The sequence below is a fragment of the Drosophila ficusphila genome, unplaced genomic scaffold (assembly GCF_018152265.1).
Source record: "Drosophila ficusphila isolate 14025-0441.05 unplaced genomic scaffold, ASM1815226v1 contig_286, whole genome shotgun sequence".
In the NCBI taxonomy this organism is placed as follows: Eukaryota; Metazoa; Arthropoda; class Insecta; order Diptera; family Drosophilidae; genus Drosophila; species Drosophila ficusphila.
Window position 1 is genome coordinate 1100816 of NW_025064189.1, and position 20715 is coordinate 1121530.

The window sequence follows — 20715 nt, forward strand, 5'->3', positions numbered from 1 at the left end:
GCGATACGCTCAAGATGATTTTTTAGAAAATGTATTTCAAAAAGCTCTTTTTTCAGTGTATTACACAGATGTTTAAGTAAACAACGAAAATCTTAGATGGCTTTCGCATTTCCAAATATCATCAAACGGTCACACGAAACACATATTTGCTATTTGTTTATTTAACTACTGTAATTTCAAATGTGCCTGCATAATGCATTGTTTTAAGCTTGGAAACTTAAACCCGCTCCACCAGAGGTTGTCCAATAGTCGTATGAACCGAGCAAGTGCATCATCTACAGCCGATGAGCCGCATTTTACCCGTGTACCCATTTCGACAGACCATTGATTTGTTCGGTCAGAAGAGAAAAGAGCCGAGAGCGCAGAACTGGAGAAGCAACAACCATGACCGGCAGAGAGTCCCAAATGCAGTCCTTCCACACACGCTGTGGCCGCTCCATTCGGCTGTACAACAACAATCGGATGGCCCAGCGCTCCATGCGGGATTTCAGTCATGCCCTGGTGTTCAGCGCAGAGCCTCTTGAGGATGATGTCCTTTTCGAAGTAGTCATTGAAAAGAAGGTGAGAGGAAAAATTCTATCAATGCAGAGCAACTAATAACCCCTTGTCTCGCAGAATACCTCCTGGGGCGGCAGCATAGAGATTGGTGTCACCGCCGAGTCGCCGGAAGACCTGGAACTGGTGGCCTGTGCCACGGCCATGCGAAATGGCACATGGGTGATGTCCGGCATTGATGTGCGCAAAGATGGACGACGGCTGTTCGAGTTCTATGGCACCGATCTGGAGACACTCAACGAGAACGATCGGGTCGGCGTTATGCGAACCTCCGGCAACGATCTGGTCTTTTATGTGAACGGGGAATCGCAGGGTGTGGCGGCCAAAAACATGCCCAAGCCGCTGTGGGCCCTCGTCGATCTTTACGGGCGTTGTGTGCAGGTCTCAATCTGTCCCCGAGATGGCAGCAGTTTAGGAGAGGTAACTATCAGTACCAACAATAAAATTATAAGTGTTATCTTTATTTGTTCCATACACAGCTTTTGGACTCACCACTGCAGCAGCCTTTGCAGCAGGTTGTTCAAAACCTGGACGTGGCCATGAATGTTAATATTGTCGTGGATTCCGACGCTTGGTTGCAAGGCACTGGCTCTGGATCTGCTACCGACGATCGACTGTGCTTTCACACTCGCTGTGGATCGCTGGTCAAGCTATCGCCCAATTTCCGATCTGCGGAACGTCGTCGACCGCTGGACGAGTTCAACAATGGTGTGGTGATGACACACAGGCCGCTGAGGGACAATGAACTGTTCGAGATTCGCATCGACAAGCTGGTGGACAAATGGTCCGGATCCATCGAAGTAGGCGTCACCACGCACAATCCCTCTGTATTGCACTTTCCAGCCACCATGACAAACATGCGCTCTGGCACTATCATGATGTCGGGCTGCGGCATTCTAACAAACGGCAAAGGAACACGTCGCCAGTACGGAGAATTCAATCTGGACGAGTTGCGGGAGGGCGATCGCGTTGGGATGATGCGCAAAGCCAACGGCAACCTGCACAACTATATTAACGGACAGGACCAGGGTGTGGCCGCCACACGCGTGGCTTCCACATTATGGGGCGTCATTGATCTGTATGGAATGACTATCAAGGTTACAATTGTTGACCGCGATGAGCGTGAACAGCAGAATCTCGTAACGCGGCGAAATAACATAGTGGCTGGTATGAATGCCTGCTCCAGTGGAGCCGGTATTCAGCATTCTCAGCACCACCAGCATTCCGGTACGCCCACCCTGAGCCTTTTGAGTCCGGAGAGCGAGATGAATGTGGCTGGCGCAACAGGCGGCCTCAGTGAGACAATTTCGAGTACACGAGCCATAGCCAGGAACGACGATCGTTTAACCTTTCACCATATCTGCGGAACCCACGCCACAGTCACCCAAAGTGGACGCACAGCTCTGCGACCCAAGTGAGATCTCATTTTTTTTTTTTTTTAAAGAATTTTCTTGTGGAAATCATTTAAACCGTTTATATTAAACCTTTGCAGTGCTGCCGATGATTTCAACAACGGTGTGGTGCTCACACGTCGGCCGCTCCGCCCCAACGAACTGTTCCAGGTGCGCCTTGAGCGCGTGGTGACAAAATGGGCGGGTTCCGTTGAAATGGGCGTGACAACGCACAGCGCCGACGAACTGGACTTTCCCTTCACCATGACCAATGTGCGGTAAGTCTTGAATTGATTTCCTAAAATAATTTTTTTGATTAGTATTTATTTCCGTCACCAGTTCCGGCACTTGGATGATGACAGGCAACGGGGTCATGCAGAATGGCGTAACCGTAATCGAGCAGTACGGCCAAAATTTGGATCGGCTGCAGGTGGGCGATAGAGTAGGGGTGGTCCGCAAGGATGATGGCACGGTGCACTTTTGGGTGAACGGCGTGGACCAAGGGCCAGCTGCCACCAATGTTCCAGAACGAGTTTACGGTGTAATCGATTTGTACGGTCAGGCGGCTCAGGCCAGCATTGTGGACACTTCAGAGTGCGGAAGTCCGGACACCGGAAACTCAACTATCTCGAATACGACACTTTATAGCGAAGTTCCCCTGCGTTTTCACAGCATCCATGGTGCCAATGCGGGCATTTCGAATAGTGGTTTGACAGCATCTCGTCCCAACTCTCTGGCCGAGTTTAACGACGCCATCGTGTTCAGTAATCGACCGCTAAGGCAGAGGGAACTGTTTGAGGTGGAGCTTGAGACCATGGTGCGGCACTGGTCGGGCAACATTGAGATCGGAGTGACGGGCACACGACCAGAGGACATCCAACTGGCGCCCAATGCCACCGATCTGGAGGCCAGCGACACCATCATCCTATGCGGTCCGATGATTTTTCACAATCGCAAAACCATACGCACCAATATTCTACTGGATCTGGATACCTTGGGTCCGGGAACTCGCGTGGGTGTCATGCGCAATGGCGACTTTATCCACTTCTTTGTTGACGGAATGGATCAGGGTCCGGCGTGCGAGTGCCATGCTCCCAACATTTGGGCCATCATTGATCTGTACGGGCAGTGCGCCCAGGTGAGCCTCACGCAGACCCAGCTGGACATCCGTGCTCCGTACGCAACCAGCGAGAATTCGCAGAGCTGCCAGGCCACTTCGGTTATCCAGCATCCGGCCATGGAGACCAAACACCGCTGGACCTGCGTGTCGGGAAATGTGAGTCTCACCAAGGACTGGACAGAGGCCTCGCGTTTTACCGGAGCTGCAGCACCACTTTCCCATTGTCTCGTTTTTTCTGAGCATCCACTCAGCGTAGGTTCCCCCTTTGAGATCAAGCTAACATCGTTTAATCCCATGTTTGCCGGTAAGTTTCTTACTTTTAAAAATGTTTGTGCATGATGTATTTATATATTTACATTTTCTTTAGGTTGCTTGAGCATTGGTGTCACTGATCTCAATTTGAGCGACGAGAGCGTACGCAAAAAGTTACCCACTAGCCTGCGGCGAATTCCGGCCAATGTTTGGTACGTAAGCGGTAACGAAGTTTGCTTCAACTCCAGCTGTCTTCAACGCTCGTTGGCCTCTCTGGAATGGCTAAGGGTGGATGATAGGATCACACTCGAACGGGTGGAGAACACGCTTAATATTCTACTGAATTCGGAGAATGTGAACATCCAATTCCACAACGTGCCCAACGATGTGTACGTGGTGGCGGAGTTGCGGGGATCCACAATGGGAATTCAGGTGATATCCGCCCAGGGACCTGCCTCACCGCTTCGCCCATGCAGTCTGCGGCTGCAGGACTCTATGGACTTTGGCGTGGATCCACTGAACAAGCAGGATAGCTCCATGTTGGAGTCCATTGATTCGGAGGCACAGAACTACGAGTTTTTGGATGTATCACAGAAGAACGCGCGTCTCAGCGAGGATCGCAGGAGTGTGGTTAGGATTAAATCGTATAACCAGGCCATCGTGTGTCTGAATAAACCGCTGTGCAAGGGTGAGAGTATCAGCATCAAGGTGGATGCCCTAAACAACAAGTGGAAGGGAACTCTTGGCTTAGGCGTTCTAACCGCCAGTCCCCAGGCTGTACCAATTTCCCTGCTGGACTTCAAGCGGAGTTGCTGGTTGGCCACCCACGATTACGTTAACATCAACGGTCAGGTCATGGCCTCCAAATACGGCGAGGCCCTCGAACAGATCCAAGTGGGAACAGTCATTACCTTGACTTTAACACATGCCGGAATGCTGAGTAAGCCAAAGTAATTATATGTTTAATTTAAATCTTAAACTTATGGATACATTTTTTAGTCATTATGGTTGGATCAACAAATCTTGAGGATCTGGCCAGTAGTCTGCCAAACCATGTGTATCCAGTGTTCGATGTGTACGGCAAGTGCGAAAAGATTACTTTAATTACGGGCAATGATGCCGGACGCACAGGAAACGCCAATGGTACTCCAATCCTAGAAGCACCTGAGGCCCTGGAGTTGGATAATGGAATGCCGCAGCAGTGCGAGAAGGCGCATCTTGAGATGCACGAGAAGGAGAAGGACACGGAGCAGGTGTGCGAGTCAAGCAGGGATGGTCCGTCCACTTCGGGTGCTCCATCGAATGCTATGTAAGTGATGGAACTCAACCTGGGCACTCAAGAATTATATGGAGATTTTTATTACAGGACTCGTTCAGTTATGGAAAGTGTTTCCGAAAACTTGTTGCTAAACATTTCCATCAAAAATCGAACTTTGGAGCAGCAGCGAAACGAACTGGGCAGTTCCTCGTCGACTTGGTAAGCTTTTTAAGACTTCTGCTGGTGGATTTGTTTTTAAGGGTTTTTCTTGGATCTTTTAGTTGCCTTCGCGAGTCTCTCCAGCTGCAGCACAACACAAACCTAAATATACAGCGCAGCCAAAGCACGCAGAGATTCCAAAACTCGCTTAACACATCGGCAACGGCAGCGGGATGTAGTGGAACGAGTGGCTCCTCAGCCAATGTTCAACACCTGAGCAACTCGGGGGTTTATGACACAAACAAGGAGTACGACGATCTACCCAATCCTCCTATTACGTTGGCTAATTCCATGGAGGAGGCACCTGGAGCAACGGCAGTCACGATGATTGAACAATGCGAGAACAACGCAGAGGCGTTGGAAATGAGTGCCAGCAACGAACGGGAATTATCCGGCGATCCTGTGGCCAACGACAATGTCCTGGAAGATGATGAAATAGACTATATGAACCACCTTCTACTGCTGCAGCAACTGCAGCAAAACGAGTACACGCGACATCACCTTATGCCCGATCAGGCGTCGCTACTGAATCTCGACCTGCCATCTCTTAATTCAATGGAGTCCGACACAAATTCAACTGGTCAGACTCGACCGGGAGGTGGAACTGACTCGCTGAGGTCCACAGCCACCGGCGCCAGTGTGGAGCAGAACGACTGCGAGTATCTGCGGCAGGTGAGACGCTTCTGTGCCTCGCTGGTTCTGCCGCAGGCCTTCTTCGACAGTCGCCTGGAGCCGGTGTGTTTCTGCCTGAAGTGCAGCGGACCCAGCAACGGCGGAAATGGCGATAAACTGGAAGGATGGGTCTACTTCAAGCTTAACCAACAGACGGTTAATGCGCTGAGCACTTCCACGTCAGCTGCTTCGACGGGTGGTGGTGTTTCCTCGTCGAGCGCTCCCCAAGTGCACTTTGATCTGAATGGCGACTGGCTGCCCTTTTACTACATGACACGCGTGGACAAGATCCGGGCCATTCTGGATCGTGGCCAGCCGCTGCCGCTGGAAACGGATCCGGACGAAGAACCGGCCGCTGCGGCGCTCAAGGATGAGCCTGGCACCCGTCTGGAGCTGTACTACTCGCCCAATGCCACCGTGATTGAGCCCGTGCTGCCACAGCATCACTTTGCCTCCGAACAGGGACTGCACCGCATCTCCACCTCCTTCGAGGTCTACGTTCGGCGACAGTCCATTTCAGGAGTGACGACCGGCAAGGCTGCAGCCGATGCCAAGAGACGCAGCCTGGGATCAGCCGGTGATCACGATCATGGTGGCGCAGGTCAGAGTGCCGAAGGCGTGGGTGGCACTCCCTCCGCCGCCCTCAACGAGTCGTCTGTGCATCTGCTGAACGATCTGTGCTGGTTCACCAAAGAGGCTGGCGCCTGCATAATCAACGCTTTGATAATTAAACTGGACAGAATCGAGGAGCAGGAATCTCAATAAACGCACAACACCATATTCGCACTAGTCACGGCCGGTCTATATGCATTGCTCCCGTCCTGTATTCCCAACATCTTAATCACGCTCAGCAGCTATCCACACCAAATCGCATTCGCATTCCTCTTTGTAAACGAGTTTGTATTGTATTGTAAGCGCCAATAAAATAATCGCAGTTAGTCAAGACTTTAAATTATTGAATGGTAATGAATCAAAAATTAAAAAAAAAAATTTATTAATTTGTTTATACTTAATTCGGTATAGCATAGTAGCAATTAAAAGACAAATGAATCAAATAAATGCTTAGTTGGAATCATCATTGTTTTTATTTGATTATTTAAATTCCATTCATTAAGTGTTGCTTGTTTGATTTTGTTATTCAAATACATGAAAAATGGTCGATTAGAAATTGTTTTAGGGTTGTTTCTGTTTTGCATTATCCACACAGCAGCAGCAGACGTGTAGGATCCTCTTTCACTCCTAAACCTTCTTCCTTTTCTACTATTATTTGCCCGCTTCCCTTCATCCGTTTCTGGATCTACCAGCGGCTGCAGTGGCGTTTAATCAATTTATTCTTACACATGTAGATTGGTTGGTTGTATTTTGTTTGTTGTATTGATTTTGTTGGATTTCCTCTGCTAGTCCTGAAGCAAGTGCATATACAAATGTTGTTTCATATATGTTTACCGTTTAAGTTATCGTTATTATTATTATCATTAATCGTTAGCCAATACCGTTGATAGCCGGGGATAACCGGATAGCGGAGGGAGTTGGCGCTCACTCCACATCCATGGAGGGATCGTTTCCAGCCGCGCTCTGGGCATTGTTGTCCACGTCCATTTTATCGCCGGAGTTGGCAGTAGGCTCGCCGCCGTTCTGTTCCGCATTCGCCTCGCCATCCTTGGGAGGTGTCGCCGTCTTGGCCGGAGTTGGCTTTGGTTTCGCCCGGTTAATCACCGAGCTGACGCAAGCGTTCAGGGTGTGCACCTCCTGGCGCACGGCGGATACCTGGACGGGACTGTCGGCAGTGCGCGGCGACTGTGTGAACTTGGACAGATTGGCGTCCAGCCACTTTTGCGCCTTGTCCGCCGTCTCCGAGATGTTGATGAACTCGGTTTCCGTCAGGTGATCGTACTTGGGCACACCCTTACGGAACTCGGCCACCGCAACGCGGGCAATGGCGATGCTGTTCTTCAGTTCATCGAAAGCAGCAGGTCCCTGCTCGTAGTCGCTGGCGCGCAGCTTGATAGGATCCGTCCTCTGGTGCAGGGACTGCAGGCGGCTGGTGTAGGTCTCGCGATCGCAGTCCTCTCCATCCTCGTAAAGCCAGTTCTCGAGATCATTCAACTGAGCCACAATAGCCTCTCGTTCCGCCTCAACAACGTACCGCTCCAAGGGACCGCCCTACAAACAAAAGTAGAGATAATATGTAAGTTTAAGGGTATCCAACTAAGTGATCTTCATGCTAACGTACCTGCAGTTTGTTGCGCATGTCGTAGACAAACTCCTCCAAGGCATTTTTGGCGTCGATGCGTTCCGTCTCCTTCTGGTCGTTGCCAATCATTTTTGCTTCCTGCTGTGTGAAGTTGCCCAAGTCGACGGGGCTGAAGCCGTGAGTGCTGCATTCCAGCGGCAACTCGGTGGCCTTGGAGGCCTTCTTCTTCTTATCAGCACCCTGATCAGCAAAAGGGAAGGAAAACGGTTAATATAAATATCAAGACAAATGCCCTAAATAAGTTCAATTCAAGTCTCCCAATTGAAAAGAGAAAATTGGAGCAGCAACAACACATCAACAATAAAGCGAAGAGGAATAACACAGCTCCAAGCGACAGCCTACAATATGAGCACTTAGAATTTTCATGGGTGTTTTGGTTGTAGAACAGTACATGTAGTAACACTGTGGGAATTGGCTTGATTTTTAATTTTGAGCAAGGGGCGCGCGTTTTTCTCAGTTGTTTTTAAAACAATAATAATAAAAAAGCATGTAAAATAATGAAACAAAATATGGCAAATTGTGTAAGCTTTTTAAAGAACATTTGTTTTATGTTGGGAGCACATAGGGTAGGCGGCTTATGAGCGGTCTTCTTCATTCGTTTCATTTTTGGTGGAAAGGATAAAACACAAAAATTTTCAAAAACCACAACAATTTTAGATTTGTTTTCGTTAGCAAAATTTCCAATTTCTTTACACACAAATTTGGGAACAAAGAATTTAGATTATTTAGCGTTTTTTTCTTTTTTTTGTTGGCTTTGTTTTTGAATTGAATTTTCAGAAATTTGAGGAAAACGTACCGAACTAAACCAGCCCTTGACCCGCTGTGCCCACCCTTGTCCGCCAGGTGATGAGGCTGTTGATGTATTATTATCATCCTCATTCTCATAATATGCCTACGAGAGATCAAAACGCGCCCGTTCGCAAACATATCCAAAACAAACAAAAACAAATATTGGAGTGGTATATTTATATATATATATGAATGATTTATATCAAATACACATTCATGTGTGTCTATATATATTCAAACAAGAGCGATACAGCCCCGGTTTCCACATGTCCGATTATGGCAGCGATCGAAAAAGCGTAATGACCAATTTATTGCTTCAAACGAGTGAATTTTATCTTTCACATTTTTTTTTTATTAAATTTATTTAACGACCAAATCAAGCTGTCGCTGAATCAAGAGTCCTAACCAGACAATCAAAACCGAGGCTAGATGAAAATAAGTCAATGGAAATACGACACAGACAAGTCTTTTATCGTGAACATACAATAGATTGGAAAGTAAAAAAGCTGCGCAATTTTCATCTTCATACAAGGATAAGAGGGCATACCTAAATTATTAGTTAGCCAATTAACAGATTTTGGAACAATGAGTCACTGTGATTGAAATTAGGCAAAGCTACAAAAAAATTCTTAAGCAAATAAAGTAGTAAATAACTAGAATTTACATAATGGAATATATTTCTTAAAATTTAAAATTATAAGAAACAATTTAACGTATAGATTTGGTGCGAACTTGTGAAAGATATTTAACAAAATGAATATTCAGTTACACACTCTTTGACAGACGGATGGACTTTGATTGAATTCGTTAAGGACAAATTCAAAAGTTGACATGACAACGACAAAACCAAACACATTAATAAAATGGAAAATTTACGCATAATAACGTTAATACCAACAACAAACAAAATCAGCTAAAGGCCAGAATGGCGGTTAGTAGCAGAAAAACTAAAACAAAAACGACAAAAACAGAGCAACCCCTATCCACAACAGAAGATTATGAGACAATGATTGGGTGATTCTTATGGAAGATCTTTGACTTACCTCCTGCTGACCATCCATGGGTTCGCTAGAGTTGTTCGCCTGCTCGCCGGGCTTTTCCTCGGCAGCAGCCTGCTCAGCAGCCGCGGCAGCCTCTTCCGCTTCCTTCTTTTCCACCAGAGTGGCCGAGGAAATCAGCACGATGCCATTGTTGTTAATGCGCACCTTCAGCTTAACATCCTGACCCTCACCGCGATCTGTGGGCTTCACATCCTTGACCTTCCACACGCCAATCGTTTGATCTGGATATGGCACCTGCTGTCCATAAACGATCGAAACGTTGAACGGTCCTTTGCGGTTGATTGTCAAAAGGCGGCTGAACGGCGAAGCGTGGAACTGGGGGAAGATTTCGATCTCTCCCGGAGCGGCATTGCCCTCGCTGTCCCACAATACCTTGACGGCATAGTTCTGAAGATCGGTAACTCCGAACTCCCGCACGCGCACGGCCGGCGACATAATGGCGCACTGCAAAGCAGCACCACGGGACACAGCCTCGTCCTGGTTAAGTGTGGTGCTGGCCGGCTTGTTAAAGACCTACGAAAAACAATAAAGTACTCATTAATAAACTCGAAAATATTTACAAACTTATCAAAATTGGATTGGAGCTTCGAACTTACCTGCTCGATAAGCTGCTTTACAGCTGGAATGCGCGAGCTGCCGCCTACGATTTCCACGGAGTGAATGTCGTCCAACTGCAGCTTGGACTCGGCCAGCAAACGCTTGAACGTCTGCTCAACGCGCTTAAAGAGGGGGGCGCACAACTCCTCCATTTCTGCGCGCTGCATGGACGAAGAGACGTCGACGTCGTCCAGGAAGCATTCGATGTTTAGCGGCAGCTTTGTGCTGTTGGCGGACATCTGCTTCTTCAGCTTCTCGATCTCAGTAAGCAGGCGCAGATTAGCACGAGCATTGGTCTTGGCGTTGATCTTGTAGCGGTCCTGGAATTCCTTGGCAAAGTAATCGCCCAGAGCCAAGTCAATGTCGCGTCCACCGATCTGGTCCCAGGTGCTGGCCAGCATCTTCAGCTTGCCCTTGGTGAAGGCACAGGCACTGGCCTGCAGTGACGAGTGCCCAAAGTCCACGAAGATCACGTTTCGCGGCTTATCCTCAAACAGGTCATTCTTGTAGAAGCCGTAGGCCAGAGCCGTTGCTGTCGTCTCATTCATCAGCCGCAGAACATTAAGTCCGGCGATTTGGGCAGCATCCAAGAGGGCCCGACGCTCAGCGTTGGTAAAGAACACGGGACAGGCAATGACGCAGTCGTTAACCTGCGTTTGCATGGCGGCCGCCGAGGTCTCCTTCAGCTTGGTGAACAGCATGGCCGTCAGCTGCTCTGGCCCGAAATGCTGATCCTCACCCAGGTAGTTCACCTTGATGCCAATACTGCCATCGCTGCGCTCCTCAACTCGCGCTGGAATGCTCGTGAGTTCGTGTTGTACATGGGGATCGTTGAATTTGCGACCGAGCAGGCGCTTGAATCCGCCAACTGTGTTTTTCATATTTGTCACCTGCTGGTTCTTGGCGGCTACGCCGATGATTCGCTTCTTGCCATCGAAGGCCACAAAGGATCTGCAAGAAGTAGGGAGTTAAATTATCAGTATCAGTTTGTATTAGGTATAAATATCTTAATTCAATGACAGTATTGGTTTACTGTTAGTTAGCAGAAGATAGGCAAGTGGTGTAATTTTATTTGTACAGATCAAAATTAGAAATCAGAAGATCTAAAATAATTCACTAATATTGATAAATTAGAAATTCAGTTGTAAAGACCAATTTAAAATAAGATTAAAAAACTACCTGAACATAAAACATAAAAGCAGCTATATTCATAAAAACGAAAATGGTCAAAACTTTCATAAACAAAAGATTTCTTTATTCGGGCTCTACTGTTTCTACATACAAGAGCGTGTTTGTGGGCAGTTTTCGTTTGTATGCTGTCTGTGTTTGCCGGCTTTGAATTTATTTTAGACAGCTTTGCACACGTTTTTTTCTTTTTGCCGTATCTTCTTTGGCGCTCTTCGCTCTCTATCTTAACAACAGCTGCTGCTAGCTGGCTCTCTCACCTTTGATGCTGCCTTTTTGACCGCATGACGCATGCATCGTTAGGTCTTTGTGTGAGTGTGCCAAAAAAGTAAATTCGGACAAGTACAGGAGAGTGGAAGTATGGAAGCAGAGTGGAAATGTGGGGCCCACGCAATGAACGGCATTTAAATCAAAAGCACCCATACATAGTCAGGGCAATAAATTTGAAAAAAGAGACATGAAAGTGGAAGGGAAATAGACAGAGATGTGAGCTCATTAAAATTGCAATTTGCAATACTTTTTATGGAAGTGCAATCGGCCAAATTTAGGCCGCTCGACAGAGCCAATACATAATGTAATGCTCATATCAGGCTGGATATACACGTATGTTTTTCGGAGCGTTACCCATAACAACCATGGAATTTTCTAGGCGCGCTCTCTTACAAACATACGCGCACACACACACACACACCCGATTGAGGCATGACTTACAAATTCGACATAACCCCAAAAATGAAGCAAAAAGTCGCACGATTACGCAGACCGCTAGCTTATCACTATAATCACTATAAACTGGGCCATAGTCCGTATCCGGAGCATGGGGGTGGTACTTACGGCGTGGCCCGGAGACTGTAGTCATTGGCCAGCGTCTCAATTCCGCCGGACCTGGCCGCCGCCACATAGCAGCCCTCATTGCCAAAATCGATGCCAATCACGGACATTTTCTTCGCCTCCTTTTCGTCTAGGCGCTTTCCCGATTAAATTGATTCAGTGCCGAAACGCTTTCGAGTGTTTGCTGTGTTTCTTTTAACTTGTGTTTCTTTATTGGGGGCGGCACAACGCGTTGCTGTGTTTTCTTTGTTTTCCAGCTACTGCAAAATATTTTTTTAGAAAATTAGATAAAATATATACTGGGCACACACGTGTCGACTTGCTATCTATTCTTTTTCGTTTGACAAACAAGTCCAGAACATTCGATACGATATATGCTTTTCACATTCACATTAATTATGGATTTCGCTTTTCGCCTGCGAATGGAAATTTCTAGCGTCCGGCCTTCGTCGCTTTTTTTTGCTCGCACGCGCAAAAACCGTATGGAAAATTTGTTGAAAAACTATATCGTTTGTTTGGCTTTGAGTTTATCACTTATCAGTGGTAAGGCAGATTAGTAACACATGGATTTTACGCTGATAATGACAATCACCTTCGGTTTCACGGTAAATCCTAGCAATTTTAATCCGACACCGCACGTTTTTTTTTACTAATTGTGTTGCAGAGCAGTATGACCAACCCACGAAAACTCGATAATACCTAAAGTTGCAAAAAAAATCGGCGTTAGCATCGATAAAAAAGGTTTAACAATTTTCTGGAAGGTTCGATTGTTTCTTAAAAAATAATTATTTTAAGAATTCCGTTAAAAAGCTGGTATAAAGGGTTTTTGGCATAATTAATATTTTTTTTATTTAAGCAATAGACTCAGCTTAAAACTTTTTAACCGACTATTTTTATTGTCCGTTACCTTTTATGCTTAAGATATGTAACTTTTATTTTTATCTTAAAGATTTTTAAAAAAAATATATTTTTAATCAATTTTAAATTTATAAAAACAATCACGTTAATTGGAATACAAAAAAATATAATTTTTATTCATTTTAAATTTATAAAAACAATCACGTTATTTGGAAACACAAAATCGATAATTGTTGAACAATGAAAATAAAATGTCGAAAATAATAATAAAAAAAATTAGATTTTTTTAAGTAGTCCGTTAACAAAACACATACATATGTACATAGTTTTATATTCAAAATGTAACTTTTTTGGGCAGAAAACAATAATTATAAAATCAAAAATTAAGTGTACTTGAACTGCTTAAATCTCGAGTTCTATAAATATGCTGAATAAAGGTGTTAAAAGTATAACTTAAAAAAAAAAAACATTTATTTAAAATGTCATTGAATAAAATTTATTTAATGCGTCCCTGATTTAGGGAAATATTTTAGATGATAATGACGGAACGGGTCCCTCGACCGTCTCCTCGATGAGCAGTGGGGAGCTCCAGCGCATAAGGAAATACGCAGATCCGGATTTATCGTTTGTTCCAGACAGCCGATTGCCACCAAAGGGAGTCAAACCGTAATTGCTGCCCGTGCATCGCTCGTTCACGTAGAGATTGCTGGCAGACATGCGCAGCTGGTTAAGGCAATGGAGAATCACCTCGTCCCGGCTGGCGAATATGGAGCCCGACAGCGCGTATCTAGACTGGTTGGCGGCCAGTTTTAGTGCCTCCCCAAAGGAGTCGTCCGCATAGACGAATATCGGCAATAAGGGCCCGCAGCACGGCTCACACAGCAATGGATCCAATGGATCCGCCACCCGGACAATCGTCGGCTGAACAAATCTTCCATCACAGTCGTCGTAAGTCCCACCGCACAACTGCTCCATGTTCCTAGTGCGCTCCAGGACTTTCTGCATCCGTTGGAATGCCTCCCCATTCACCATCGCCCCCATATCCGTTTCCAACTGGACGGGATCCCCGACTACCAGCTTCTCGGTGGCCTCTAGCAACTCTGCCCGGATTTGCGGCCAAAGAGACGAGGGCACGTACAATCGGGACAGGGAGTTGGAGTACTGTCCGGCAAATCCAAAGGCCGCCTGCACGGTGGCCGACACCACAGATTCCACCTTGGCACTGGCATGAACGAAATGGAAGTTCTGACCCGGACACTCGGCCACCAGACGAGGGAAACAGATGTACCGCTCCATCCGGTCGCTCACCAGCTTGTGAACATGCCTGTAGCCAGCCGCGCTGCCGTGGGAGTTCAGTCCGGCGAAGTGCACCGCATCCGTGATGGTGTCCAGGAACAGGCGTTCGTTGGCCGGCACAAAGTTGATCACACCGCTGGGCAGTCCCGCCTCCTGAAAGGCCCGCAGAATAAGGAAGCTGGCCGGGGCCACCTCCAACGAGGGATTCCACAGCACCGTGTTGCCCATCAGTGCAGGACAGAGGGCCAAGCTAGTGGACAAGGCCAGCGATTCAAATGGTGCTAACGCTGCCACAAATCCATCCATGGGTCGCAAGTGGAAGCTGGGGAACACGTTCAAATCGCCCTGGATCTCGAAGCGCAGATCAGAAAGGTGCTCCAGATAGTCGGCATTGGCCCTCAACGAGCTGAGTAGTCTCCGGATGTCCCGTGTGGCATCGTCGGCGGTTTTGCTGAGGGTCAGCATCAGAAAAACACGCAACCGGAGCTCGTCCTCTTCGATGATGTCCGCTGCACGTCGCCAAATGGCCAAGCGCTCGGCAATGGGGACGAGACTCCAAGTGCCCTGCTCTGTTAAGACCGACTTGATTGCTGCCTCGATTTGCTTTCGATTGGCGTAGTACACCTGCGCCAGGTTCGTCTTGATTCGATGCGGACAGAAGACCCGTTGGTTGTCCATTGTGTAAACCGGCTCGTCGCCAATTATTGTTGGCACCTCCAGAGGCCTTCGAAGGATCTCCTGAATAGCATGGTTGAACATCACCCTTTCGTTCCTGGGCGCTCTAGATCCATTTTCCGAAGGCTGGGCGTCGGACTCAGCCTCCTCAAGGTTTTCCCTTTCCAGTCTTTTAGTTTTTTTCTTGTCCATAGAGATTCGCGCCTCGCCAGTGATGGTGCTCATTCCCAGGCGACGACACCTAAGGGACCAACGTGTGGGAACCGCGAATCCCAACTTGAGCATCGCGATATACAATTAAAATTTGAAGCTTTTAACAGGAATTTATTCTACATCTGCCAGTTTAATATGCGTATACTTAGGTGTAGAAAAATATATGTGTAATGTGTACGTTTAGTGCGTTTCGCAGTTGTAAGACAGTTGTTCAAAAGGCAGTTTGTGTTCTGAATTTAAAGACTATCAAAGCAATCCAAACACTTCGAAGGCATGGAAAAAAACTGTCCTATAATTTGGAAACGCACAGAACTTTAATGGCTTTGTATGTTTGTCAAAAGAGCAAAACAAATTATAAGTAGGATCAGATAAAAAATATCAATTTTAGAGTCAAAGAATTACTACGAGTTTTACAAAAATTAATGTAAAAGCAAAAATGTAACACAGTTACGGAGACAACAATTTTTTTTTTAACCTATTTTGAGTGCATCACAATAATTTTGTGTTCGAATGACAGAGATTAAAATTAGTAAAATAAACTTAAGATTTCTATATCAACGCGGAAAAGCGCGTTAAATTCGTTGCCGCATTTTTGAGTTTGAAACCAAGTGCGCAAAACAAATTGTAAGTAGGAATGGCTCAAAAATGTCAAAGCATAGTGACTAACAAAACTTAGGACTAGGTGGCATTCGTTTCCGAACTTTCGATGCTGTTGCATTAGGAATAATTTTGAACACATGGAATATACGTTGATGATGAGAGGACAAGTGCGGATTAGCACTGCCCTTGTGAAACTCATCTGGATATGTTGTCTTATGGGATCGTCGTTGTTTTCTTGGTGCTATCGCTTGAGCATTTCGTCAGATTTGTGTAAAGGTAACGCGTTTCTAAGGTCACTAAGGTGCTAAACATGCCGAGTACATGTCCATCCAGCGGGGGAATGCTTCGGGGTTACGTCCTGGCCTTCTATTCGAGTCTTGGATTGCAGGTTTCAAGTATATTACTATGCAGTCTTTGCTTGTTCCAACGTGATCGTCGCTCCTACAACTGTGCCGCCAATCCGGAGGCGGAAATGTTGTCGCCTGCCCCGGCCGTTTTCCTGGCCTCGCGGCAAACCAGTACTGGGGCCACACAAATCTCGACCTCAAGTCGCTGATGTTGGCGACCGTACTCGATATACTCTCGCCAGCAGGGCACGGGACTGGCTGCGCCGATCCGCATGCGCGGAGCATCCGATTGTGTCGATGTGGCGAAACTGTCGTCCAGCACTTGCAGCACTGCCTCCGGATTGATCTAGGAAAGGTATATTTAATTAATATGGTTGGACATCAGATTCTTCAAATAAATTAAAGTAGAAAAAAAAGTAAAGAACAAATAATGTAAATTAAAGAATAAAAGACTCACAAACTGGGACTTGCACACATATCGATGAGCAGTAAGAGCCGCCTTGGCAGCCGCTGCACGGGTGTTTTTCCACTTGGAGCTCGCTGTGGTGAGGATGGCCTGGTAAGCCAGTGTGTGCACGTGGATTCGCGATATTCGACGCCGCCTGGGATCGCTAGAGCTTCGTTGGCCGTAGTCCTCAAGCAGGCTAATAAAGACCTGTCGCATCTGATCGAGGGTGTGAGCAATGCGTGGATTCCAATCGGTGGCCAAGGTGGTCCGGCCGTGGGATAAAACCTGCTGCAGGTTGGAAAGCTCCTGTTCGTTCATTCCCAGCGAGTCTACGTAAGGCAGAACGAAATGACGCAACTGTTGCAGCAACTGTAGCTCCACGTAAGAGGCCATCTCGAAGTGGTTCAGTGTGTCCGCAGGCTGGCTGGTCAGCTGCCGCTGTACTTGCTGTAATCGCGCCTCGCGCTCGCCAGGATTAAAAGTGAACATGTCCATCATTTGCAGACCACTGACGACGAGCAGTTGCGGGTGATATACCTTTAGGGCATCTGTCAGTTGCTCCACGGCCCTTAAATGCGGGTTATTTCGATCGCTGTGCAGGATGTACCTGTTGGCGCGCGGTGCCACATACGAACCCCAGGTGTCACCAGCCTTGTACTCAAGAATAAGATGAATATCATCGTTTGCTATCTCATCACCAGCGAGACGAATCTCTTTGGGCAGCAAGGGACGCAATCTAAAGAAGATTTTAAATTTAGTATAAACTAAATGTGATTCGAAAGAAAACAAGTACTTCTTAGACATGTGGGCACCCAGAAGAACTTCAGCACCCTCCATAAAAAATCGGACAGCCATCAGCGGCGCATTGCCGCCCATGTACCAATTGATTCGCTCCTTATCCATTACTTTCGCATAACCGACAAGCTGTTTGAAGAGAGTACTGTTTGCCATCACACGCCTGAAGGAAAACAAGATGCTAATAAATAAATCTTGTACAGAAATTGATCAATAATACGATATAACTGAATATATTTTAGCTGAGCAACATTCTTTTCAAAATATTTAGCTTTCGGTACTTACTCCGCTGCTGCACCATTCTGAAAGTAGTAGGCAAAAGATTGCAGCAGTTCATCCTCGTTGCTGACAATCTCCCGTGATCCTGTAGTGACCACGGGGATTCTTCGGCTATAGTAACGCTCCAGAAACTCAGTGGCGTTTATCTGAAGGTCTGTGCAAGCTCCGTACCCGATGGCCACTTTGGGCGCTGGTTCTTGGGCGGAACGCTTTAGGGACCTAACATAAACATTTTCAGATATGATAATGTAATGCTGTTTATATATAAGTTCCCTTACCCCTCGATGGCCAGTAGACCAGTTAGAAGGACAGTCGTCCTGTTAAGCGCTTGAAGAGAGAGGAACGCCTGCCAAATTATGGACACAAATGCCGTGAAAACGGAGAAGCCGGTCAGCCATCCCATGTAACGCAATGCGGTCATCGTGGGCGTGGTATGTGTGGGTGCTCGTTTCTAGATTATTTTCCTTCAGGCGTTGGTCCCTAAGAACTAAATTAATGACTTCTCTCTGCTTGGCTACTCCTACTTTCTTATCAGTCGAAAGTATCGCCCTTTTTCCTATTGTTATTTTGTCGTAGTGCTTTCACGCCAGCGATGACACTACCTTTGACGATAGTATCGATAGTCTTACTTAAAGTTTATTACAAAAATGTTTTATTTACTTTAAATAAAAATAATCAGTAAAAATAAAACTTAAAAACAGCCCCACTGTTTCAAATTCGCACGTTCCCTACCGCTTAGATTCGGAGTCTTATTTAAAGCACATATATTCTTTTTAGTTGTCCCATGCATTTCCAAGGTTTCCAACCACTTAGGGGTGTATTTTAGTAACTCTCTTAAAAACCAATGTTTAACGGTCGAACTGCGGTCACACTGCTTGCATCATCTCCCAGCGCGTCTGTAAAGTTGATAAAATAATTTTACTTTTGAATTGCCTTGAGAATTCCGTCACTCCATATATATAAATTATCTAAAAGCCTGATTTAGTCCGGAACCCAAACAATCTCCAATTGGTTGCGAATCGGCAGTAAGAATCGCTAATTCGGCACGCTAATTGGCTAAGCAAAACCGATTCCAGGGTAGGAGACGAATAATCTGAAGAAGGGTGAAGAACAAAAGGAGGAGGAAAACAACAGTTAATCGTCAAATTTTACAGGCAAAAGGTGAGCAACTACGCCTTGCACAGACATCCACATGCCCCCGCTCACACGCACACACACATGTACAGGTCTTATCGCCTGCGTATGGGTGTATATAAAAAAATTAAAACAATATTTGCACATCCGATTATTACTATAATACTTCGCGTCCATATATATTAGCGAGTGTGCGTGCGACTGCCCTGGATTTACGTGATCGTGTGTGTGCAAGCTTCGCGTGTGTATGTGACGAAATGCAATTTTATCTTGGCATTTTGCGCGCCGCCCCTGATTTTCGTTACCCCCCATTTCTCATGTCGCCATTTTCGGACCTTCGCTAATCTGAATCTCTCACTCGCTTTTGGCCCCAAAAAAGGTAGTGCACAATGAGCTCCACGGAGGAAAACAGCAACAGCCCGGCCACCACGCCCCAGGATAACGAGGCTGCAGAGCAGGCAAACCTCACGGATCTCGAGAAGATTGAGGAGGAGAAGCTGAAGTCCAAGTACCCTAGTGGAATGCGAGTGCCCGGCGGACACTCGGCCTTCCTCCAGAAAAGGCTGCAGAAGGGGGTGAGTGTGTGAATCTCTATAGACCCCATGACAGTCTATAAATCAATAGATGCAGCATACTTGTTTTTCAGTCGGTTATCCTTTTAAACAGTTATCATTTGTAAAATATACAACAATATATATCATATAGATACGTTATTAACGTTAATACGTTAAATAGATAATTTCTATGCGGCCAAGTTTTTCCTAGATTACCTTTAAGGTTACTGTGAAGGTAAGAACGCGGCCCTAAATATTAAGTAATTATTAGTATAACTTCAAAATGTTATTGTTTTAAAATTCAACTTTTCACTATCCCTATTCTATTCTTCAGTCAACCGATTGATAGAAGGAGTACATTTATTTTTACATGTTCATTCCTAAAAGCAAGCATTAAATTCTTCTATTTACTTATGTATTTGAATTTAGGATAAACAGTCTTTTGAAGAGACTTCTTCAGAAAAGTTATTGCATATTGGGTTAGCTTATACAAATATTAAGAACTCGTACCTGGATTATTTATTTAAACTGAATTTGATATGTTATTTGAGTGAATATTTTTTTTACCAAATGATGAAAAACAATTATAAGGCACTGTTCTGGTTTCGCTCTTAAAAATTTTCCGAAACAAGCTCTAATTGTGAAATGAAATTCTTTTCTATAGCAAAAGTTCTTCGATTCGGGCGACTATCAGATGGCCAAGCAGAAGGGTGGCGGCGTCAAGCAGGTCTTTGCCAACAAGGTGACCACCGGGGAGGCTATTCCCACGCCCGAAACCGTGCCGGCGCGCAAGACCTCGATCATCCAACCATGCAACAAGTTCCCAGCGACGAGCTAATTTACTCACCTCTCACCTTTACTGTATCCACAACCTCAACTGCAGCCAGTTTCCCGTTCCCCACTTCAAATGCTCTACACCTTATTTTTAAAGAAAAATCTAATGCTAAGAATGAAGGCTGCTGCTGTATCGTGCAGGCATTTCGCGGAAGTTTAAACTGAATTTGTAGCTCCCCGTTCCTTTTCCTCGTAAACTTTAAGCGCCAATCGCATTGGCCAATCTCAAGATCCCGTCATCAGTCCATCTCTCAGGCCGGGGAAGCAAAGATGGCGAGTCGAGCAGCGCGAAATTTATTGCAACAGTTATATATATCTCTATCTCTGTAACATTAACATAACTTACCCTGATCGTACGTAGCTGTAAGTATTACGAGCATAATAAATTTAAGTTGGAGCCAGCCACACACACTGTTCTTGTACATCGCTGAGTTTCCCCTCAACATTTTATAATTTACCTTTGTTTTGCAGTGTTTTAGAATATTTCCTAATGCATGG

At 46.0% G+C, this 20715-nt stretch overlaps 5 protein-coding genes across 7 annotated transcripts; 2 read left to right on the top strand and 3 right to left on the bottom strand.

Moving 5' to 3' along the window:
• The first annotated feature begins 97 nt into the window (after positions 1-97).
• On the top strand, positions 98-6405 carry LOC108086914 (neuralized-like protein 4). The gene is made up of 9 exons (XM_017183988.2): positions 98-561; positions 616-975; positions 1035-1969; positions 2048-2224; positions 2286-3370; positions 3434-4258; positions 4318-4627; positions 4685-4795; positions 4858-6405. The coding sequence occupies exons 1-9, from the start codon at positions 385-387 to the stop codon at positions 6230-6232; spliced, it is 5355 nt and encodes a 1784-aa protein (XP_017039477.1). The 5' UTR covers positions 98-384; the 3' UTR covers positions 6233-6405.
• Positions 6406-6529: 124 nt separating this feature from the next.
• LOC108086915 (heat shock 70 kDa protein 4) lies at positions 6530-12867 on the bottom strand. Of its 3 annotated transcripts, none has more exons than XM_017183989.1 (7): positions 12777-12867; positions 12188-12444; positions 10168-11119; positions 9554-10084; positions 8518-8613; positions 7701-7901; positions 6530-7630 (listed from the first exon to the last, which is right to left on the bottom strand). In XM_017183989.1, exons 2-7 carry the CDS (start codon positions 12292-12294, stop codon positions 7004-7006), a joined length of 2514 nt encoding a protein of 837 aa, XP_017039478.1. In that variant the 5' UTR covers positions 12295-12444; positions 12777-12867; the 3' UTR covers positions 6530-7003. The 3 variants fall into 3 exon arrangements, with proteins under 3 accessions (XP_017039478.1, XP_017039479.1, XP_017039480.1); XM_017183990.1 differs by having other exon boundaries at positions 12188-12441; positions 12777-12866; XM_017183991.1 differs by lacking the exon at positions 8518-8613.
• A 648-nt stretch (positions 12868-13515) lies between these two features.
• On the bottom strand, positions 13516-15301 carry LOC108086936 (delta-1-pyrroline-5-carboxylate dehydrogenase, mitochondrial). Its single transcript, XM_017184046.2, has one exon. It carries the CDS (start codon positions 15296-15298, stop codon positions 13559-13561), a length of 1740 nt encoding a protein of 579 aa, XP_017039535.1. The 5' UTR covers positions 15299-15301; the 3' UTR covers positions 13516-13558.
• Positions 15302-15316: 15 nt separating this feature from the next.
• On the bottom strand, positions 15317-18290 carry LOC108086938 (ADP-dependent glucokinase). The gene is made up of 5 exons (XM_017184047.2): positions 17974-18290; positions 17702-17914; positions 17415-17579; positions 16631-17357; positions 15317-16519 (listed from the first exon to the last, which is right to left on the bottom strand). Exons 1-5 carry the CDS (start codon positions 18114-18116, stop codon positions 16268-16270), a joined length of 1500 nt encoding a protein of 499 aa, XP_017039536.1. The 5' UTR covers positions 18117-18290; the 3' UTR covers positions 15317-16267.
• Positions 18291-18547: 257 nt separating this feature from the next.
• LOC108086939 (alpha-endosulfine) lies at positions 18548-20622 on the top strand. Its single transcript, XM_017184048.2, has 3 exons — positions 18548-18856; positions 19209-19404; positions 20048-20622. The coding sequence occupies exons 2-3, from the start codon at positions 19219-19221 to the stop codon at positions 20219-20221; spliced, it is 360 nt and encodes a 119-aa protein (XP_017039537.1). The 5' UTR covers positions 18548-18856; positions 19209-19218; the 3' UTR covers positions 20222-20622.
• Positions 20623-20715: the final 93 nt, after the last annotated feature.